At 32.9% G+C, this 20,540-nt stretch overlaps 1 protein-coding gene across 4 annotated transcripts in view; it reads left to right on the top strand.

Moving 5' to 3' along the window:
• LOC141461194 (epidermal retinol dehydrogenase 2-like) overlaps window positions 1–20,540 on the top strand; it is a 199,279-nt gene that overhangs the window by 141,975 nt on the left and 36,764 nt on the right. For 3 of the 4 annotated variants that reach the window (XM_074141993.1, XM_074141995.1, XM_074141992.1), the window contains 2 exons: window positions 2,398–2,412; window positions 10,553–10,670. In XM_074141993.1, the coding sequence (XP_073998094.1) occupies window positions 2,398–2,412; window positions 10,553–10,670 (133 nt within the window). The remainder of the gene's footprint in view (window positions 1–2,397; window positions 2,413–10,552; window positions 10,671–20,540) is intronic. The other variant, XM_074141994.1, reaches the window with a different exon arrangement.

The following is a 20,540-nucleotide window of genomic DNA, read 5'->3' as shown; positions in this document are numbered from 1 at the left end:
GTCTACAAAAAAAAAACAGAGAATATCAATGCTGTTCAAATATTTTTGTTGAAAAATAAATTAGTAATCAAGCGACCATTTTTTGATGATAATGATCCAATTTTAATGTTAACAGATTTGGTTGGGGCGGGTGGTTTTGAAGTGTGGATTTGTAAGTGGGAGATCACCAGTTCGAATCCCGCGGATAACTTTTTTTTATTTATTAAAAATAAGCAACTTTTCGTTTCCACCTTAGCACACGACACCTAATTTGCCAAATGTACGGAAATACTCGCTTCAAAAAATCTACTTATTACTTAATTTTTTCGATATTCTTTTAGATATTTTACCCTGTAAATCAACTAAATTCAATTTAAAATTATCTAAAATCAATCTTAAATGGTCTTACCGATAGAGAAAAGTGTGGTGATAACACAATTCCAACGCGTAGTCCTGAGGAGAGTGAACATTTTAATAAATTAGATCCAAATAAGTTTAGATTTAATTTAATAAAAAAAAAAAAAATTAAAACCAAACGCGAGCTTAAAGTATAGTGAGCATAATTTGTGGCCAGGTGTACAGCGAAGTACTTTACTCTTTAATTTTTGAGAAAATGCCGTTAATTTCTTTCTTATTATTCTCCAACATCAGGATGCAAAGTCCGAAAACATAGGAAGATTTGGATCGATAGAAAAATACTTCTATTACCTATACAGATATACACATAAAGAACAAAGTAAAAAAACAAATTATGGATAAAGTATGCAACCAAGTTAGCTAAAATCTGTCAGAACTGCTTTGTACTACGGATGAAAAGTAAGCAAAAGGGACATAATAAAGAGTAGAATAGAAGAAATAAAATAAAGAAAACAGCAAACTTTCTAACCTGACAAAGAAAAAAGGTTATGCTTGAAATCAAGCATTTCTCCAGCCAATAGGAAGACAAGCTTTTCTATATAAATTTAATTTACATCTGTAGATAGAATTTTACATATTTATAAATAGAATATTTATTGGATTTCCAAGCTCATTCTTTGAAGATTTTGAAGCGTTCACTCGAGACGAAAACTTCTTGTAATTCATAATTCTTAACCAAAATATTTTTTTCCTTGGTGATTTATGTAGCATATAACAGGGTGTTCATTTTAAGACGGCTCAAATGCATTCCAAGTTTAAACGGTTGATCTGAGCGAAAAATGGTAGAGGTAAACTTTGTTGCCCGTCACCTCTAGTTTCAGAATATGTGACTTGATTTTAGATTCCTGCCCGCATACGCGGCTGACGCGCGACCAAAAGTAAGGGTTCACAGTTTGTGCAGCCATGTACTGTATCTTCAAAGGTGCCAGATCAGTTACAGAGAGCAGTTGATAACCTCCTGGCTAACCTGGCTTGCGAGCCAGAGGAGGCACCTTTAAAGGCACAGTACATGCTTCACAAGTTGAGTGAAGTGCATTATTTGATAAATTAAGGAATAAGTTTAATCCTTTACATGAAAGATATTGATCACTTAAATATGTGGCAGGAGGTTACCAATTTTTTTTGGTAATTACACGCAACTCTCACAAAATTACCAAATAATTATTAAACCTTCTTGTTTGTAACAGATGTAAAATTAATTTTTAGCCATTTTTTGTATGCTTGAGAACATCTAAAACTCTTAACATTTGATTTTTCTTAGAAAAATCACTCGGAAAACGACTTATTAAGAAAAGTACTAGTTTTACTGCCTTGGCAATATTTTCCGAAGAAAGGGGATGAAAAAAATACATAAAAATGACCTATCGCGAGCTCTTCTTTCTCTTTGATAACAAGTTAAAAAATTGAAATATGATTAATAAATACCAGAATTTGAAATGGCCTAGCAACTTTAATTTTGAAGATATCGAATTGCGGTTTCCGGTTTCTTTCATAACTTTTTATACTCTTTAAAACTGTGTACATGAAAATGGGGGTCAACTGCAAACCCTTACTTTTGGACGCGCAACTGCCGCGTATGCGGGCAGGAATCTAAAAATCAAGTCCCATATTCTGAAACTAGAGGTGACGGGCAACAAAGTTTTCCTCTACCATTTTTCGCTCAGATCAACCGTTTAAGCATGAAATGCAATTTGAGTCGTCCTAAAATGAACACCCTGTATATGGTTAAATTACAGCTACTTTAAATTATTGTGTTAAATGAAATGAACAGAAATCCATTATGAAAAATACAAATAAATTATCAATAAAACCGACGGAAATCAATAATTGTTTAAACACAATTTAATCTAAAGTTTTGGAGTATATTTTGAAATAACCAAAGAATCCATAATTTATAAGCTGAATCCTCTCGTTTTTCCCCCCCCCCCCCATCCAACTTGGTTTTTTATAAATTTTTATTTTTCCCACTAAATTTCCTGAAATAGGATGATCTTGTTTCAGGGTCCGTGTTCAAAAGTGAGTACTTAATACAATTACATTATTGTAATAATTCTCCCAGGAATGGAGGTTTGTTAAATCTTTAATTCATAAATAGAAAGTGAAAAAAAAAGAAACCTTGATCTGGTTATAAAATTTGGGTTAGGGTAGCCATCATTTCATTCTTACTCCTAACATAATTTTTATTAATTATAATCACAGCATGATGCATGAATTATAATAACACTTAACATTAAATAGAAACATCTGCATGAGAACTTCTTTATGTTTAATTAACTTTTAGAGACCATTTCATCAGAACATGTTTTTGGTTGTTTCCGATTTACTAATGGCGCGGTCCCACGATACAATAATTTTACTTTTTTTCTTAAATTTTTATTATATGAGCTTACTGTTTTTCCCCTTTAGCATTCAATAAATTTTGGAAAAATTAAGATGAATTTTATTTAGTTTTTCGTGTTTTTCTTAAAAATGGTTTCAAAAATATTTCCTAGACTTTGGGTACTTACTACGTATTTACTAATCCAGTTAACAAATAACAAATCGCAGAGACTGTAGAAATTATAGCCATTTTTAAAGAGAAGGGAGTCTACATTAATTTTTTGTGGGTAAGGGGTCATTGTGGTATAAAAGAGAATGAAATTGTTGATAAACTTGCAAAGGAAGCCACCAATAGTGGGGGAAATGGCTAATTATAAATTACCACACACCGATATCAAGAGTACAATTGTAAAAACAGCACTACAAAAATGGCAGACAGATTACAAGTAATGGTAATAAAGGGAGATTCTATAAAACTGTGGTAGATCAGTTACCTAGACAACCATGGTTTAAGGGAACTGTCACTAATAAATGGGTTGTTGCGACAATAAGCAGGTTGAGAGCAAACCACGCGGTGTGTGGATCGTATTTTCACAGGATCAACAATCTCTTTGCGTAGATTGCAATGAGGAGGAGGATTTCAAACATATAATAATGATATGTCCACGTTATGTGGTAGAAAGGAAACGAATGTTTGACGACATATACAGGTATTTAGATGCACCATTTCGCTACGAAGACATTATATTCTCCACCAACATCTATGTGCTTAAATCTATAGCAGAGCTAGCAATGAAATATGAATGTATTTAAAAATTATAGAATGAATGCAAGAAAATGATTAGAGAAGGATTACGTGATTTTAATTTCGGTTAAACTATAAGGATGGCAGGAATATAGAGTACTGATCAGTCCATTAATTGTAAGGTTTATGTAAATAATTGTATATAGTAGAGGGATGAATGTGTGAAGCGAATGTATTTATAAGTAAGAATGGAGATTTGACTTTAGGGAACAGATAAAAGTCACATGGGGCCAAGTCAGGCGAATAAGGCGGTTGGCCTAGAAACTGGGATGTTGTTCTTGGCTAGAAACTGTCTTGACAGACAATGCAGTGTGAGCCGGCGCATTGTCTTGATGGAGAACCCCATGACTTGTTCTTCCACAAATCGGGTCGTTTTTTTCCTTAATCTTTCACGGAGTTGAGCAAGCACCTCACGGTAGTAATGTTGATTTAATTATAATCGATATTTTCATCCGTTTTGGACGTGGAAGGGCGACCGGGAGGTCATCATCTCCGAAGTCTTCTGCGGCCATCTTGGAAACGCTTGAACCACTCAAAAACTCGCGCACGTGACAAACATTCATTGCCATAAACTTCTTTTAATAAACAGATAAGTTTCAGTAGCGGTTTTACCCAAGTTTTCATGTGAAATTTCACGACAATTCGTTGCTCTACTACAATGTGTAGTATCATGTTTTCGGCAAAACGAAACTAACACCTTTTTACACAAACGACGGTTCCGGTCAGACAGATTTTGTATACAAACACGTGAGACGCTGCAATCAAAAGAGAAGGCTTTACGCTGCACAGCTGTCGGTCGTTAGGATTTGGCGCATGCATAGTTCTTCTGTAGCAGCATCAGTCTCGTTATTTAATAGCCACACCTCGTAGTATTCCGTTTTCTCTCAGCTGAGTCAAAAGTAAATACAAAAAGATTTAAAGAAAAAATAAACAAACAAATATCGTACTGCCAATCGCAAAATAGTTCCTAAAACTATCATTTATTAGCTAATTAGTTAGCTAAACAGATCCTTCTAACTGTAAATAATCACAAAACGCTTATTTTATAGCATTAAATAAAGAATAAAAAAAAATGTCTGTCACAAAAAGATGTTTACCATTGTTGAAATGTTTGCTTGTTCTGTAAATAAAAAAAGAATATGCAATCCATGTGCATTACATGTATGAATGTATTACACATAAACAAACAAGTGAAATGCAATTTAAAAGTATTTTGTAATAATAATGATTGTTAGAAAACCTTGACCCATCTCTATTATATTTTTTTATATTGTTATTGCAATAACTGTAAATATTGAAAATATAATGATGGAATAGTGCAACGTTCTTGGTTTAGGAGCATTTTAAACTTCAGTGGAACAGCATTGTTCTAAACTTATCTCATCTTTCCAAAGTAAATGTCAACGAGCTTTTTATTTTAAACATTTGTATTTATTTATTTTTGTTGCATCACTTTTGTTTAATGTCATCAAGCAAAATTTTATATAGGTTATTCATTTGCTAAGGTTTTATTACGTATTCATTTTAATTGATATAATTTTTTAATCACTATTATTATCGGTTATTCATTTATTAATAGTAAGTACCTTTAATTGCTTTTTATTGATTTAGGTAACTTAACGCTTATCCAGGGTGTTCATTTTAAGACGGCTCAAATGCATTTCAAGCTTAAACGGTTCATCTGAGCAAAAAATGGTAGAATGAAAATTTGTTGCCCGTCACCTCTAGTTTCAGAATATAGGACTTGATTTTTTAGATTCCTGCCCGCATATGCGGCTGACGCGCGTCCAAAAGTGAGGATTCGCAGTTGACCCCCATTTTCATGTACACAGTTTTAAAGAGTATAAAAAGTTATTAAAGAAACTGGAAACCGCAATTCGATATCTTCAAAATTAAAGGTGCTAGGCCATTTCAAAATCTGGTATTTATTAATCATATTTCAATTTTTTAACTTGTTATCAAAGAGAAAGAAGAACACGCGATAGGTCATTTTTACGTATTTTTTCATCCCCTTTCTACTGAGAAAATATTGCCAAGGCAGTAAAGCTAGTATTTTTCTTAATATCGGGAAATAAGTCGTTTTCCGAGAGATTTTCTAAGAAAAATCAAAAGTTAAGAGCTTTAGATGTTCTCAAGCATACACAAAATGGCTAAAAAAATAATTTTCTATCTGTTACAAATAAGGTTTAATAATTTTTTAGTAATTTTGAGAGAGAGTTGCGTTTAATTACCAAAAAAAAATGGAAACCTCCGGCCACATATTTAAGTGATGAATATCTTTCATTTAATGGATCAAACTTATTCTTTAATTTATCAAATAATGCACTTTACGCAGCTTGTACAGCATGTACTGTGCTTTTAAAGGTGTCACCTCTGGCTTGCAAACCAGGTTAGCCTGGACGTTATCAAACTGCTCTCTGTATCTAAGGAGGCACTTTTGAAAACGTAGTACATGCTGCCCAAGCTTGCGAACCCTTACTTTTGGACGCGCGTCTGCCGCATATGCGGGCAGAAATCTAAAATAAAGTCACATATTCTAAAACTAGAGGTGACGTGCAACAAATTTTTCCTCTACCATTTTTTTGCTCAGATCAACCGTTAAGCATGAAATGCATTTGAGCCGTCTTAAAATGGATCACCTTGTATAAGGTTAATAGAAAAAAATTTTGAACAATTTTATGCTTTACCCTAAGCGGATATATTTGCTATTAAAGCTGATTTTAGAATTTGATATTTTATTTGAATGAATATACAATTAGTTGCAACTCTAAGCTTACGAAAACACCAGGTTTTTCACTTTCTGTTGGCAAAAATTATTGTGAAAGTGAAATTTTTTTAAATCATATCTCCAAGGTAAATGCTTAACTTCCAGGTCTAACTTTAAGTATAAATACATTTTTTCTGCAACCATGTAGGAATGTTCTCATTACTCAATTAAAATCAGCTGTAATACCCAACTTTACCTCACTAGTGGGGAAAAATTCTCATTAGTGTCACATTCCTCACTAGTGAGTGGAAAAACTTTATTGTGCTTCCTTGATATAAGAAGTTTTGTTATTAAATATTTTCTGTAAAACTTTAATAAGCTTATTTAAATTTATTTTATCTAAATAATTAAAAAAATAAAATAAAAATTGAAAGGAATATAGAAATAAAAATAATATTTTAATAAATAATTAGATATTTTTAATTATAACAGTTAAAAAGGTTATAGTGTTACCTTATAGAAATTTAAATGGATTCTAGTGATTCCTGTTTAGTTTTCTTTTTAGTTAATAACCCTAATGGTTGCAGAAAAAATATAATATTTAACTCGAGTGTAAAGTATTTTCCTCACACTCGGCAATTTGCACTTGCACTCGCCTCGCTTCGCTCGCTCTCACGTGAGAGCCCTGCCTCGCGTGAGGAAAAGTACTACTTTCTACCCTTGTTAAATAAATAACTATTAAACTATATAAATTTATTGGCGTGAAATTAGTTCAAGAAATAGTGTGAAATTGTTACCAAACAGATCAAATTCATCATGAAAGGTTGGTTACAAGTTCGTGAACTTGAAATTTCAATAGTATCTCATTTTTATTGGAATTTAAACGTTACAATAATTTATATAATGAAAGCAATTAAATCATTTATATAGTAAAATTTAGTTAATTAAATAATATGTTACGACCTAAATAAGTAGAACATATGAACCAGGCCTAGAATTGGCTTTCATGTTGTATTTCCCAATCTCTAGCCAAGAAATGTTGTGTCATTTTTTCTTTATGCTCTGATTCTTGAGATAATGTAATCATTAATATCTTTCTCCATTGTGGTTGACCTGTGAATATTGTAAGGTTACTTTACATTGGGAGGGAACGTAATTTTTGGAATATTTGTAGATGTTAATGGGGACAAAAAAGAAGATTGAAAAACAAAAAACAAATTTGTATATCCTTGAAAAGCTGCAGTAAAACAGTGAATAAAAGCAATTATATTTATTGAAATGTAGTCGAAAATTTGTTCTAAATTCGAATTGTTAAACACTATTATTTATGCAGTTTAAATAATTGAACATTGAACCTAGTAAATCCTATTATGTTTCACGACAGCTCAGTTCCTTCGAATTGAAAGCGAATTGGTCTGGAAGAACTGATCGATGAACTACTTAACATAAAAGCAGCTAGTTACCCTCTAATTGCTAGAGGTAAAAAAATAAATAAATCCCTAAATATATGCTAATTTTCAAAACCCTCTACCTAAATTTTGCGAATCTTCACAACAAATTGACGATAACAAGTTGGAATTTGAGAAAGATGGAAGCATAGACCACTTCTTGGGTTTCGTCCCTCACAAAAATTATCTGAAATTGAAAACATTCACACACTTATTCTATAACTACAGCTGCTAGCATTTGTTTCACAAAGTTGTTTCACAAAGTTGTTTCACAAAGTTTATTTCTAGCCAAAATATGATTGCGCTACTTTCTCAAAAAGAGTGTAAGAGAAAGTAATAAGTGAGTGTAGATTGTACTTTTCAAAATTTTGTATTTCTGAAAGCTTGTACGGATGTTGCTTATTGTATTTTATTGGGTGAGAGGCAAAAACGTTTTGGTAAAATGAATCTCGATAGAATATTGAAAACATCTTTCTCTGGATGTGAAAAAAGATTGAGGTTAGAATATAAATGGGGAATTTTGAATATCAATGCTCCCGAATTCTACTTTATTATACAGTCTTTTTTTAAACATATTGTTTATAATTTATATTTAGTAAAGTAGAGTAATGCTCATTTTTTTTCTGGCGAGCTTTATCGTCCTTCTACCAAATTAGATGTCGCGGACGGAGGCGACCAGCAAACATACTTAATTATAAATACCTTTTATTAAACATTAAATAAAATCCAAGGCCTAGACTGGGAGAATCGAACCCACTAACCTTAGCTTTGCAGGTATCGCCTTAAACTGCTCGGCTACCGTGGCACCTTATTTATATTTATAGACCGAGCAATATGATTGATTTATGAAGATAAATGATAAATTGATGGGTTACAGTATAATGTATGTATTGAGCAGGCGATAGGTGGTGTTTTTAGCTTAATATGGCTTTTAATCAAAGCATAATATGGCTGGCTGTCTTCTTTTACTGTAACACGGTTTAAGTAATTTCTGTAAAGCAATTTAATCAATTGCAGCGTTGAGTATTGAATTCTATATCTTTAAGTCAACCGTGTTCTGTGATTGCCCTTTTTGATCGTGTAGCTTCTGTAAGCCCACCCGTCATAAGAGAGAATCGCTTGTAATGTTGGCTGTCCACTCTTTTCTTGCGATTAAAAATCGTCTTCTTTAGCCATCTGCTCCCTGAAACTATCAGTCTATGTATTTATATATATCAATAAATAAAGATAATTAGCCCCCTCTAAAATATAAATAAATAAAATAAAGAAAAAGACAGAATATGGTTCTAGCTAGCTCATCAAAGTTGTTGCCTTCATTGAGAGGATTAATAAAAATTGAAGAGGGATTTATCCTTCCTAAGTTTCAATTCCAATCAATCAGTCTATTACAGAAATAAATAAATCTTTCAAACAGAGACTGAAGATAAGGTTATGTTACTTTATATTTGTCTAAAAAAATTTAGAAATCAAAAATAAGTTTTATAAATTAAGTTTTACGGAATTAAGAGAGTTGAACTGATCAAATAAAAATACCTACTGTATAGTTCTAAATTCTTACACAAATCTGGATCAAATCTTACAATAAATACTAAGAGTAATTTAGAAGATGAACATACGCTGCTTTGATGTAACCAACAAATGAGAACCAGTTACGACCATTCATGTAGGCTAGCGTTTCCCAACCTGTGGTACGCGAGTTGCTGGTTGGTGGTACGCGAAAAATAATCAATAATGGCGGACATACAAAAATTAAATCATAAAAATATAGAAACGTTTTTTCCTATAATTCATAAAAATTATTTTAATTATAATATTATACAGTAAAGTTTGTTAATATGTACAGTAATAAGGTTAGTCTGTCTCAAAGATATACGAGAAAATATTTAATAGGATTAAAATTGTCTTTCATGGAGTATTTTCCAAAACACGAAAACACAAATGATAATTGGATTTCAAACCGCTTCTATAAAGAAAATGTAGGAAAAGCTACATCATTATCAATAAAAAGATAAAGAAAATTTAATAGAATTATCATGTGACAGAACTTAAATGATAACTATGTAAAGATCTGCTTAAAGAGACTGGATTGTAATGAGTAAGCTCTATCCAAGCAACATTAAATTTAATTGGTACTTACAGGTAGTTGAATGCTTAAAAGAAATTAATTTAGAAGATTTGGGCACAAATATAATAATCCTAAAGAAGAACTTTGTAAATTAATTAATAATTTTGAAGAGAAAAATATGTAGGCAATTTTTAATTATTTTAAAAAGTTTTAAAACTAAGATCTTACACTTTGCAAAGCTTATAAAGTGAACATGAACTTGAAATCGAGATAACAATAATCATAAAATAACACACTCGGAATAACAAATTTCACGAAATACAATCATTTTTACGAAGTGGTACAATTTAGCATGATGTACTACCAAGTGGTACGCGAGCCAAAAAAGGTTGAGAAACGCTGTAGTAGGTCAATGCTTCCTCTCCAGAGAGTTGCAGTTGGCCAATGATATCTGAGCCTAAAATGTTGGACAGTCTCGGGCAGCTTGCTATAAAGTGGATATAAAGAGACACATGCATCAAATAGAGGCTAAAGATAAGGTTATGTTATGTTAAGGTTAAAGGTAGATTAGAGAATATACGAGCATTTTGGAAAATGGCAGTTCCAGGCAGAAAAGTAATTGTTAAAAATCAAAATTTAGGTTTTATATTTACTATTAATTTTGCAATCTGCCAAGGAAAAACGGAATATTTTTGCTTCTTTCCTGAAATTATACAATTATATTTTATATAAATAAATAAAATCTACTGTCTGAATTTATTTTTAAATGAATTACGCAGCACATAATGAGATATTGTAATTTATTGTCGCAGGTATGATGGCCTCCTTACGTGAAGAGTTCCGATGGTATCATCCAGAAATTAAGACTACAACCGTTCATCCATTCTTCATTACACCGCCATCATCAAGTGTAGAACACTGGGAAAAGCAGTAAGTCTTTATTTACTATTATTATTTTCAATTTAAGGCGTGGCCACAGCTTCTTATTAAAAAAATCAATGCGACAAAAAATAGCTCTAGTAATGCGGCCGTACAAATCTAAATTAATTCTACCGTTAGTTTTTTTTTCAAAACAATAAATTAAATAAAATAGAAACGCCTGAATAGTTTACTATTGATACCTACAAAACACAGCCACAATGTGGGTTGCATATCTTTGTTTCAATAGGAGCAAATTACTTTCTGGGATTTTTTTTTGAACTTTGATTTTAAGAATGTAGTCTTAACTTAACCACATTCTCAACAATTAGGTTTCTTTCTATTCTTTCATGAATTTCATTATTCTTCAATATTTACTTAAACACAGATATTTTATCTAATGAACATCTAAAACCGATTGATCCCAACCGTCCTGTCCATTAAAGTACGTGCTATTTAGGAAAATACAAATTTATGGCGTTAATAAACCAAATTTTGGGCTAGTTTATTAAAAATGTAGCTACCTATATTTAAATCGTGGTAAGAAAAATTTGGCAATTGAGTAATTACATCAGAATTTTTGTATTAAAATTGAAGTAATTATTTTTCTTTTATTTGTATTTCTTATTTTGGCGAAGAAATTTATTATTTAAATGTAACACAAAGTAAAGGTAATAATTAAAATATTATAGCTGTTAGTTTTGTGAGTACTGTCATCAAGCCTTTAACTACAAATTAGTAGCTGTGTTTGCAACTACTTTTATCTTAGAACTACTAATTGTACTACGAATTTCAATTGCACTGCTTAACTTGACAACCAATAAAATAACTACAATTTCTTAAGGTTATGTTTGTTTCATTTTACACTTGAAAACAGTTCGTTCATAAATATTAAAAATTGAGAAGGAATAATGAATGAAATTGGCAATATTCCTTGCTTTTTGGATTAATGAATCAGTCACCAAAAACAATGAACAATATTTGTAAGATGAAAGCGAAACTACCCAAATCATGACTGAAATTGGCATTATTCTTTTCTTTCTACTAGATTAATGAATCAGTCACCATAAACAATGAACAATACTTGTAAGACGAAAGCCAAACGACCTAAATCATGACTGAAATTGACATTCTTTTCTTCCTACTGGATTAATGGATCAGTCACCAAAAACAATGAACAATACTTATAAGACTGAAAGCCAAACGACCCAAATCATGACTGAAATTGGCATTATTCTTTCTTCCTACTGGATTAATGGATCAGTCACCAAAAACAATGAACAATACTTGTAAGACGAAAGCCAAACGACCTAAATCATGACTGAAATTGACATTCTTTTCTTCCTACTGGATTAATAGATCAGTCACCAAAAACATTGAACAATACTTGTAAGACGAAAGCCAAACGACCTAAGTCATGACTGAAGTTAGCATTACCCTTTCTTCCTACTGGATCAATAGATCAGTCACCAAAAACATTGAACAATACTTGTAAGACGAAAGCCAAACGACCTAAATCATGACTGAAATTGACATTCTTTTCTTCCTACTGGATTAATGGATCAGTCACCAAAAACAATGAACAATACTTATAAGACTGAAAGCCAAACGACCTAAGTCATGACTGAAGTTGGCATTACACTTTCTTCCTATTGGATTAATAGATCAGTCACCAAAAACATTGAACAATACTTGTAAGACGAAAGCCAAACGACCTAAGTCATGACTGAAGTTGGCATTACACTTTCTTCCTACTGGATTAATAGATCAGTCACCAAAAACATTGAACAATACTTGTAAGACGAAAGCCAAACGACCTAAGTCATGACTGAAGTTAGCATTACACTTTCTTCCTACTGGATTAATGGATCAGTCACCAAAAACAATGAACAATACTTATAAGACTGAAAGCCAAACGACCCAAATCATGACTGAAGTTAGCATTACACTTTCTTCCTACTGGATCAATAGATCAGTCACCAAAAACATTGAACAATACTTGTAAGACGAAAGCCAAACGACCTAAATCATGACTGAAATTGACATTCTTTTCTTCCTACTGGATTAATGGATCAGTCACCAAAAACAATGAACAATACTTATAAGACTGAAAGCCAAACGACCTAAGTCATGACTGAAGTTAGCATTACACTTTCTTCCTATTGGATTAATAGATCAGTCACCAAAAACATTGAACAATACTTATAAGACTGAAAGCCAAACGACCCAAATCATGACTGAAGTTAGCATTACACTTTCTTCCTACTGGATCAATAGATCAGTCACCAAAAACATTGAACAATACTTGTAAGACGAAAGCCAAACGACCCAAATCATGACTGAAGTTAGCATTACACTTTCTTCCTACTGGATCAATAGATCAGTCACCAAAAACATTGAACAATACTTGTAAGACGAAAGCCAAACGACCTAAATCATGACTGAAATTGACATTCTTTTCTTCCTACTGGATTAATGGATCAGTCACCAAAAACAATGAACAATACTTATAAGACTGAAAGCCAAACGACCTAAGTCATGACTGAAGTTAGCATTACACTTTCTTCCTATTGGATTAATAGATCAGTCACCAAAAACATTGAACAATACTTGTAAGACGAAAGCCAAACGACCTAAGTCATGACTGAAGTTAGCATTACACTTTCTTCCTACTTGATTAATAGATCAGACACCAAAAACAATGAACAATTCTCTACATTAAAAATTTAATTACCTCTTAAAAAAGCATTGCGGGAATAATCGTAATAATCATTTAACATCCAGCAGCCAAAAGCCATTAGGCGGGCCCTCCAAAAAAATAAATAAATAAAATAATATAAAATATAAAAATATCCATCTAATCTTTCTGCAAACCCACTCATGCGCCCAAAGTGGAACCACTCAGTGAGGTTTGGTGCTTTTGGTTGAGAGGTTTACTGCGTATTCCTAATTTTAACTATTCATTTAACCTTCCTCAATAATATATGAGAATTAGGACCGTATTTTCTGCCTCAGTAGAGATGTAGTAGCAATGGTCAGCCTTGTACCATTAAAGGTTTCCTTATTCGTATCTTTTTAGGAAATTGCTTTGATATTAAAGTCGCACGTTATTATAATTTTTTTTAAAAAAATTGTTGAAGTATCTTCTCAGTTTTCACTAAAATTTCTGGTGGCACTAAAATTCAGAAATATCTGCCCGCAGAATGTAACATTATACAATTTTCCCAATTCAGAAAAATAAACTCAAGTTTTTGCTTACTAAGTGAACAGATAAAAGAAGAATTAAATATCTGTAAATAGAGCCTTTGTAATGTACAGGGTTCTACTACTTTTCTTAATAAGTAGTTTTCCGCGTGATTTTCTAAGAAAAATCAAATGTTAAGAGCTTTATATGTTCTCAAGCATACACAAAATGGCTAAAATTTAATTTTACATCTGTTACAACCAAGAAGGTTTAATAATTATTTGGTAATTTTGGGAGAGTTGCGTTTAATTACCAAAAAAATTGAAAACCACCTACCACATATTTAAGTGATCAATATCTTTCATGTAAAGGATCAAACTTATTCCTTAATTCATCAAATAATGCACTTTACGCAACTTGTGCAGCATGTACTGTGCCTTGAAAGGTGCCACCTCAGTTATAGAGAGCAGTTGATAACCTCCCTGGCTAACCCTGACTTGCTGCGAGCTTTTTTTTTTTTTTAATTTGCAAGACTAACTGGATAATAATTCTTGTTTTAATTAAAACTTGGATTTACGAATAAAATTCTGTAGAACCAAACGTATGTTCGGTTTTAATCCATTTTAAAAAAGGGGGGTCATTGGGCGGAGTGATGTCACACTTTTTCCTGTTCAGAAAATATTACTCTTAGAGGCTGTCCTGGAACCTGCTCGCCCCTTGAAGGTGTACATAAATAAATCAGAATACGGTAACCAGTATGGGCATCGTTAGCAGAAGGCACAGGATATGGCAGCTGCCCCTTCCCTCCAAGAGGATCTATACAGATGAATCTTTCCCTGAAAAACATGGAGAACTTATCCAATAAAATACGTTTGTGTACAATTGGTATCAAAGTTAAATCCCTTTTCTTTTTTGGTATTGAGTAAAGGGTAATATTTTTTATGCCATTTAACTCACACCTGCGAATTCTCTCCTCACCACGACATACTCCTTTGCACTGACATATCTAAACTGCATGCTTAACACTACTTTTGAAATTTAGTTCACTAAATAATAATAATAATAATAATAATAATAATGCGTTTATTTAAATACTTATTTTACAAAATATAGAAAATTTTATTAACCTCCCAAACACTTGAGCATGGACTCAGTCCATCTGCTGGAGAAGTGTTGAACATTAATTAATGTTCATAATTTAATTAAAAATCATAAAAAGTGATAAAAATAAAACAAAAATCCAAAAATTAAAGAGTACATAAAACCAGTCTGGCGAACAAAAAAAAAATTAAAATAATGAAAAAAAATATTTTCTACTTTTATAAATTAAACAAAACAACTTCTGAAATAAATATTTACAACCACACAATCTCACTCAAATACAAACAATACACCCATACAAATACCACACCGCGCACAATCTTAAGGCTACATAAATAAAAACAAATTAATTTAAATTACACTCCATTTTTAAAAAAAAAAAAAAAAAAAAAAAAAAAAAAAAAAAAAAATAATCCTTTCTTCAAATTAAAAATTAAATTCATCGACCAAAATCTGCCGATACTTTCTAGCCTCTAAGTGATAATAATGCAACTTCTTCCAATTTTTACCATTTAAAATTTCGATTACCTCCTCTTTTTTTAACAAATGCTTGCCAAACCATCGAACCCGGAATTCCCGCAGAATGGGGCACTCCCCTATATAATGAATTAAGTCCTCTTTTTTCCCCCAATTGCATAATGAGCAAAGTCTCCTATCCTCAGTTCGGGAAACATTAAAGTTTAAATTCACTAATTGGCCTCGAAGCATAAATATAGACCTCATAAAATGTAAGTTGTTTTCATCCGTCATGTAATGATTCGAGCCCAAATTCCAATTCAAATCTTTGTACAAAGAGTGGAAATAAGAATTTTGGGCCCTGCCCTTTACCGTTTCTAAAAAATTAAATTCTAGATACTCTAAGATTTTTTCTTTATTATTCGCAGCTTGCTCATAAGATAATAAACCAACTTTTAAAAATAATTCCATGTTTACTTTATGCCAGTAAAATTTCTTTTTTATTACTTCCTCTGCTAAGACTTTCGGAAGGCGGCCACATGGTAAACTCAGAACTTTTCTGATGTAATTTAGATGAAGGAACAGGTAATAATGAAATAACGGGAAAATTCTGGACTCCAAATAGACAATATAATTTGGAGCATTCCTAGGTAGGGAAAATAACTTTTTAATGAAAAATAAATTTAATTTTTCGATTTCTTCATAATTTTCGAAACCCCATGACTGCGCACCATAACAAACAATTGACCTCATCACTGAATTAAACACTTCAGACTTACTGGATACGGGCACCTGAGGTTTCATCAGAAAATTATTGTAGGTTGAAGCTATTGCAAATTTAGCGGAGCTCGTTTTTTCTTTAAAATGTTTTGTTAGTGATAGTTGAGGGGTTAGGCCAACGCCCAAATACCTATAATAATTTACTATCTCTAACTTATCTCTATTTAATGACCACGATTCGTTCTTTTTCCTCCTTCCACCCCTCCCGAAAATCATGACTTTGGTCTTACTTAAGTTTACCACAAGGTTCCACATTTTACAATATTCTGCTAAATTATTTACCATTGATTGTAAACCCTTTGGTTCCGAGGACATAAGCACCACGTCATCTGCATACATTAAACATCTAATGTTCACATCTCCGATGTAGATCCCTCCACCAATGAAGTCATGCAGGTCGTTTAAAAAAAGAGAAAAAAGTGAAGGAGAGAGCAGGCAACCTTGCCTCAGCCCGACTTTAGTCTCGAAAGAGGTCGTCAAACCATTATTCGTCCACACTGCAGATTCAGTACGCCTATATAGACCCCTAAGTACCTCAATAAACTTACTCGAAACGCCTAATGAATTTAGCTTGTAGTATAGAGAGTTTCGGTCCGGGGAATCGAACGCTGCTTTCAGATCAACAAATAGACAATAAAGTTTTCTTCTCTTATTATAAGTTTTTAACTTAATTATATTTAACAAGGTAAAAATATTGTCATTTGTTGAATAACCTTTACGAAAGCCCGCTTGATATTCATTAAGCACTTTTCTAACCGAAACCCATTTTGTTAACCTTTCTAAGAGCAAAGCTGTAAATAATTTTGAAATACAATCTAAGAAGGATATCCCTCTGTAGTTTGATGCATCGTTCGGATCACCTTTCTTATACAAAGGAAAAATTATAGATCTACCGAAACTATCTGGCACTTTCGCTGACTGATAAACAAAATTAAAAAAATTTAAAAGAGAGGATAAAAAATTTTGTGGGCTATTTTTGTAAAACTCATAGGGTATTCTGTCGTATCCTGGTGCCTTTCCGTTTTTTGTTTTACCGATTACTAAGACTAATTCATTTAATTCAAAAGGTTTGTCTAAAATTTCGTCTTCATTAAGTGCTGGCGCAAAAGATATAGAAACTGAATTACTAACCGGATTTAACAAATTGCTAAAATGCTCCACCCAACTTTCACATCTAATTTCCGTACTACCAGTAAATTTGCCAGATTTTAATGTTCTAACTAAATTCCAAAAATCCTTCCCATCCCTGACAGCTTTAAATTTTTCGTTTAATTCTATAAAATATTCTTTTTTCTTTATCAAACATACCTCTTTATACTCTCTATTAACTTCTAAATATTTCTTCTTCACCCACACCATGTTTGAAATTCTATAAAGTTTCAGGTAAGCAAAAGATCTTGCTCGCAATGATTTACATCTGCTATCATACCATTTTTTATTGTTTTCTAAGGTAAACGATGTAGGAATGTTTTGACTACTTATACCCGCAGCTATTTTAATATTTTCAGTAAACAAATCTACCACCTCGTTGGGATTTTCAGTCAATATAGAAATACTGTTATTGTGTAAAACCTCCAGCTTTGCGCTGAAATTCGTCTTATCGCTTTCTTTCCATTTTAATTTTGGCAGTAAAGGTAAGAGATCAGAACCATTGAAAACTTCATTTCTTAAATTCAATAATAACTGTACAGGTAAATGATCCGAGCAAATATTCGATTCAACACTAAAATCACTCACAATACTCAATAGATCGGAAGAAACGCAACAGTAATCAATGACGGAGCTTCCGGGACCTCCCACAAAGGTATATTCCCCGAGAGCGTCCCCCAATGACCTTCCATTCAAAATAACCAAGTTATTTTCTTCGCACATCTCCAAGAAATTTACTCCATTTTTATTAATATGGCAATCTTTAGAATTCCTATTAAGACTGAATCTATAGGGGCCCGTGACCCACTCCGCGGGAACATCCTGGCCTTGACCAGTTCTGGCGTTACAATCACCAATTAAAATAAACTTAGCAGAGGGGTAATTATTTAACAAATTTGTCAATTCAACGTAATCTTCATACCAACTAGAAATATTTAAATAGACCGGCAATATAAAAAAACTTGATTCTTTCATTTTATATTGAATTATATCAAAATTATTTAATTTAACAAAAGAGAAACCATGAGAAAGTAGAGACAGTTTAATACCAAATAAACAACCACCTTTAGCTCTTCCAAATTTGAATGTTTTGGATGCACCTACCCAACATAACTTAAAACCTTTAAAATATTTTTCATAATAATTAAAGTACTCTTCCTCAATAAAAGTTTCATAAAGAAGAAAAACATCATATTTTCTAATAAAATCAAAAAAATATACCTTGTCAAGTTTATTCTTTAAGCCAGCAATATTAAAACTCACAATAGAACAAATAGAATTAACACTTTTTTCATCACAACCCTTATTCACACTCACTCCTTCACAAAAGGGCGGCCGTTTTTTGAAGAACCCAGCGACAAAGATATAGAGGCGTTTGCGTCTAGAAGTTCCTTCAAAAGCCCAGAATCCTCTTCCTTATGTGCAATCAGAGTCTCCTTCTCCTCATCCCAAAGAAACCTTTTGTTTTTGTAAAATAGATCTGAGTTCACTAAATAATTGTCATATGATTAAAAGTACGATTAATTTCGCCGATTAATTTCGAATTTATTATTTATTTTTTAATCAGTGCCCAACTCTGCTCTAGTGAGAGTTCCAAACGGATACAAAAATTGCAGTCAAAAATCTTTCGGAAAATCCATAATGTACCATACGGCATATCATACTGATCTTCGCCTCCCTTTTGTCTCTGATCTAATTAAATCTCGAGATCTCAAATTTCACAGCCTACCAGCTCTCCATCCTAATCCTCTTGTGTAAACAGCTCTCCTATCCTCAACTTCCGGATAATTCTTCTCGTCGCTTGAAGCGGAACTGGCCTAGAGACTTATTGATGTGAGTAAATTCATTGTGTTTAGAGTTTCAACACTGGGTGATTGCACTAACATTACAAGTGAACTGATACACTAAGATCAAATTTACATGTTACAACATTTGTTATAGTTGTAAATATGACTTATAAAATTTAAAAAAATAGTGTAGTGAATGATTACAATTTATTGGAAAATGGCTACAAATTAACAAAAAGATTATTGTGCAAAAACAACATTTAAATTTTAAATTAGACAAACGACTCACGTGGAACCCACATACTAGACTTAAAAGACAAACAATGACAAAACTTGAGAAACTGCTTTACCTTGGACGACGACGCTCATTGAATTCAAACGCTTAATATATAGTACTATTCTCAAACCTATGTGGACTTACGGACTAGAGCTGTGGGGTTCAGCCAAACCTACAAACATACGGACTGTACAATACATTTCAGTCAAAACTCCTCCGACAGATAGCTGACGCTCCTTTCTACTGTGACTAACCTCACACTTCACAAAGACCTCAACATTCCCTTCGTACACCAACACGCCGATATCGAAAATTCCACACTCCTCTCTCTACCAGCTCTAATCCTCTTGTACTGTCACTCGCCTCCTCTGACATCCCTAACAATCCTCCTCGTCGACTGAATCGCTAGTGGCCCCGCTACTTCCCTGCAGTCTGAAGAACTAAACGTCATCCTTCTCCTATAGAGAGTGCTACCGCTGGGTAGTTTCTCTCCTCCTGCCTTTCACGCATCCATTTATCCTCCATTCTCCCTATTTACCTATTGTATATATGCATATACGAGGGTCGTTTGAAAAGTCCGTGCAAAAATAAAAACTTCTTAATTTTTTGGGGTAAACCTTTTTTATTTTTCAACATAGTCTCCTTTTAGGCTTATACACTTCGTCCAACGATGCTCTAGTTTGTTGATCCCTTCCGAATAATAGGATTTGTCCAAGTCTGAAAAATAGCCATTCGTTTCTGCAATCACCTCCTCGTTTGAATAAAATCTTTTTCCCGCCAGCCATTTCTTCATATTGGGGAACAAATAGTAGTCCAAGGGGGCCAAGTCTGGAGAATAGGGGGGATGTGAAACGAGTTGGAACCCTATTTCCATTAATTTTGCGTCCACAACTGCTGAGGTGTGAGCTGGTGCGTTGTCGTGATGGAAAAGGACTGTTTTGTGGGCCAATCGTGGGCGTTTTTCTTGCAGCTCGGTTTTCAAACGGTCCAATAACGATGAATAATATGCACCTGTAATAATTTTACCCTTTTCCAGATAGTCGATGAGGATTATTCCTTGCGAATCCCAAAAGACAGTCGCCATAATCTTTCCGGCCGAAGGAACGGTCTTCGCCTTTTTTGGCGCAGATTCCCCCTTGGTAACCCAT

This window comes from Rhodnius prolixus, unplaced genomic scaffold, assembly GCF_049639745.1.
Source record: "Rhodnius prolixus isolate KJV_2025 unplaced genomic scaffold, Rpr scaffold_6, whole genome shotgun sequence".
NCBI classification, from domain to species: domain Eukaryota; kingdom Metazoa; phylum Arthropoda; class Insecta; order Hemiptera; family Reduviidae; genus Rhodnius; species Rhodnius prolixus.
Note: the sequence above shows the minus strand (reverse complement) of the source record. Positions and strands in the feature narration are given on the sequence as shown.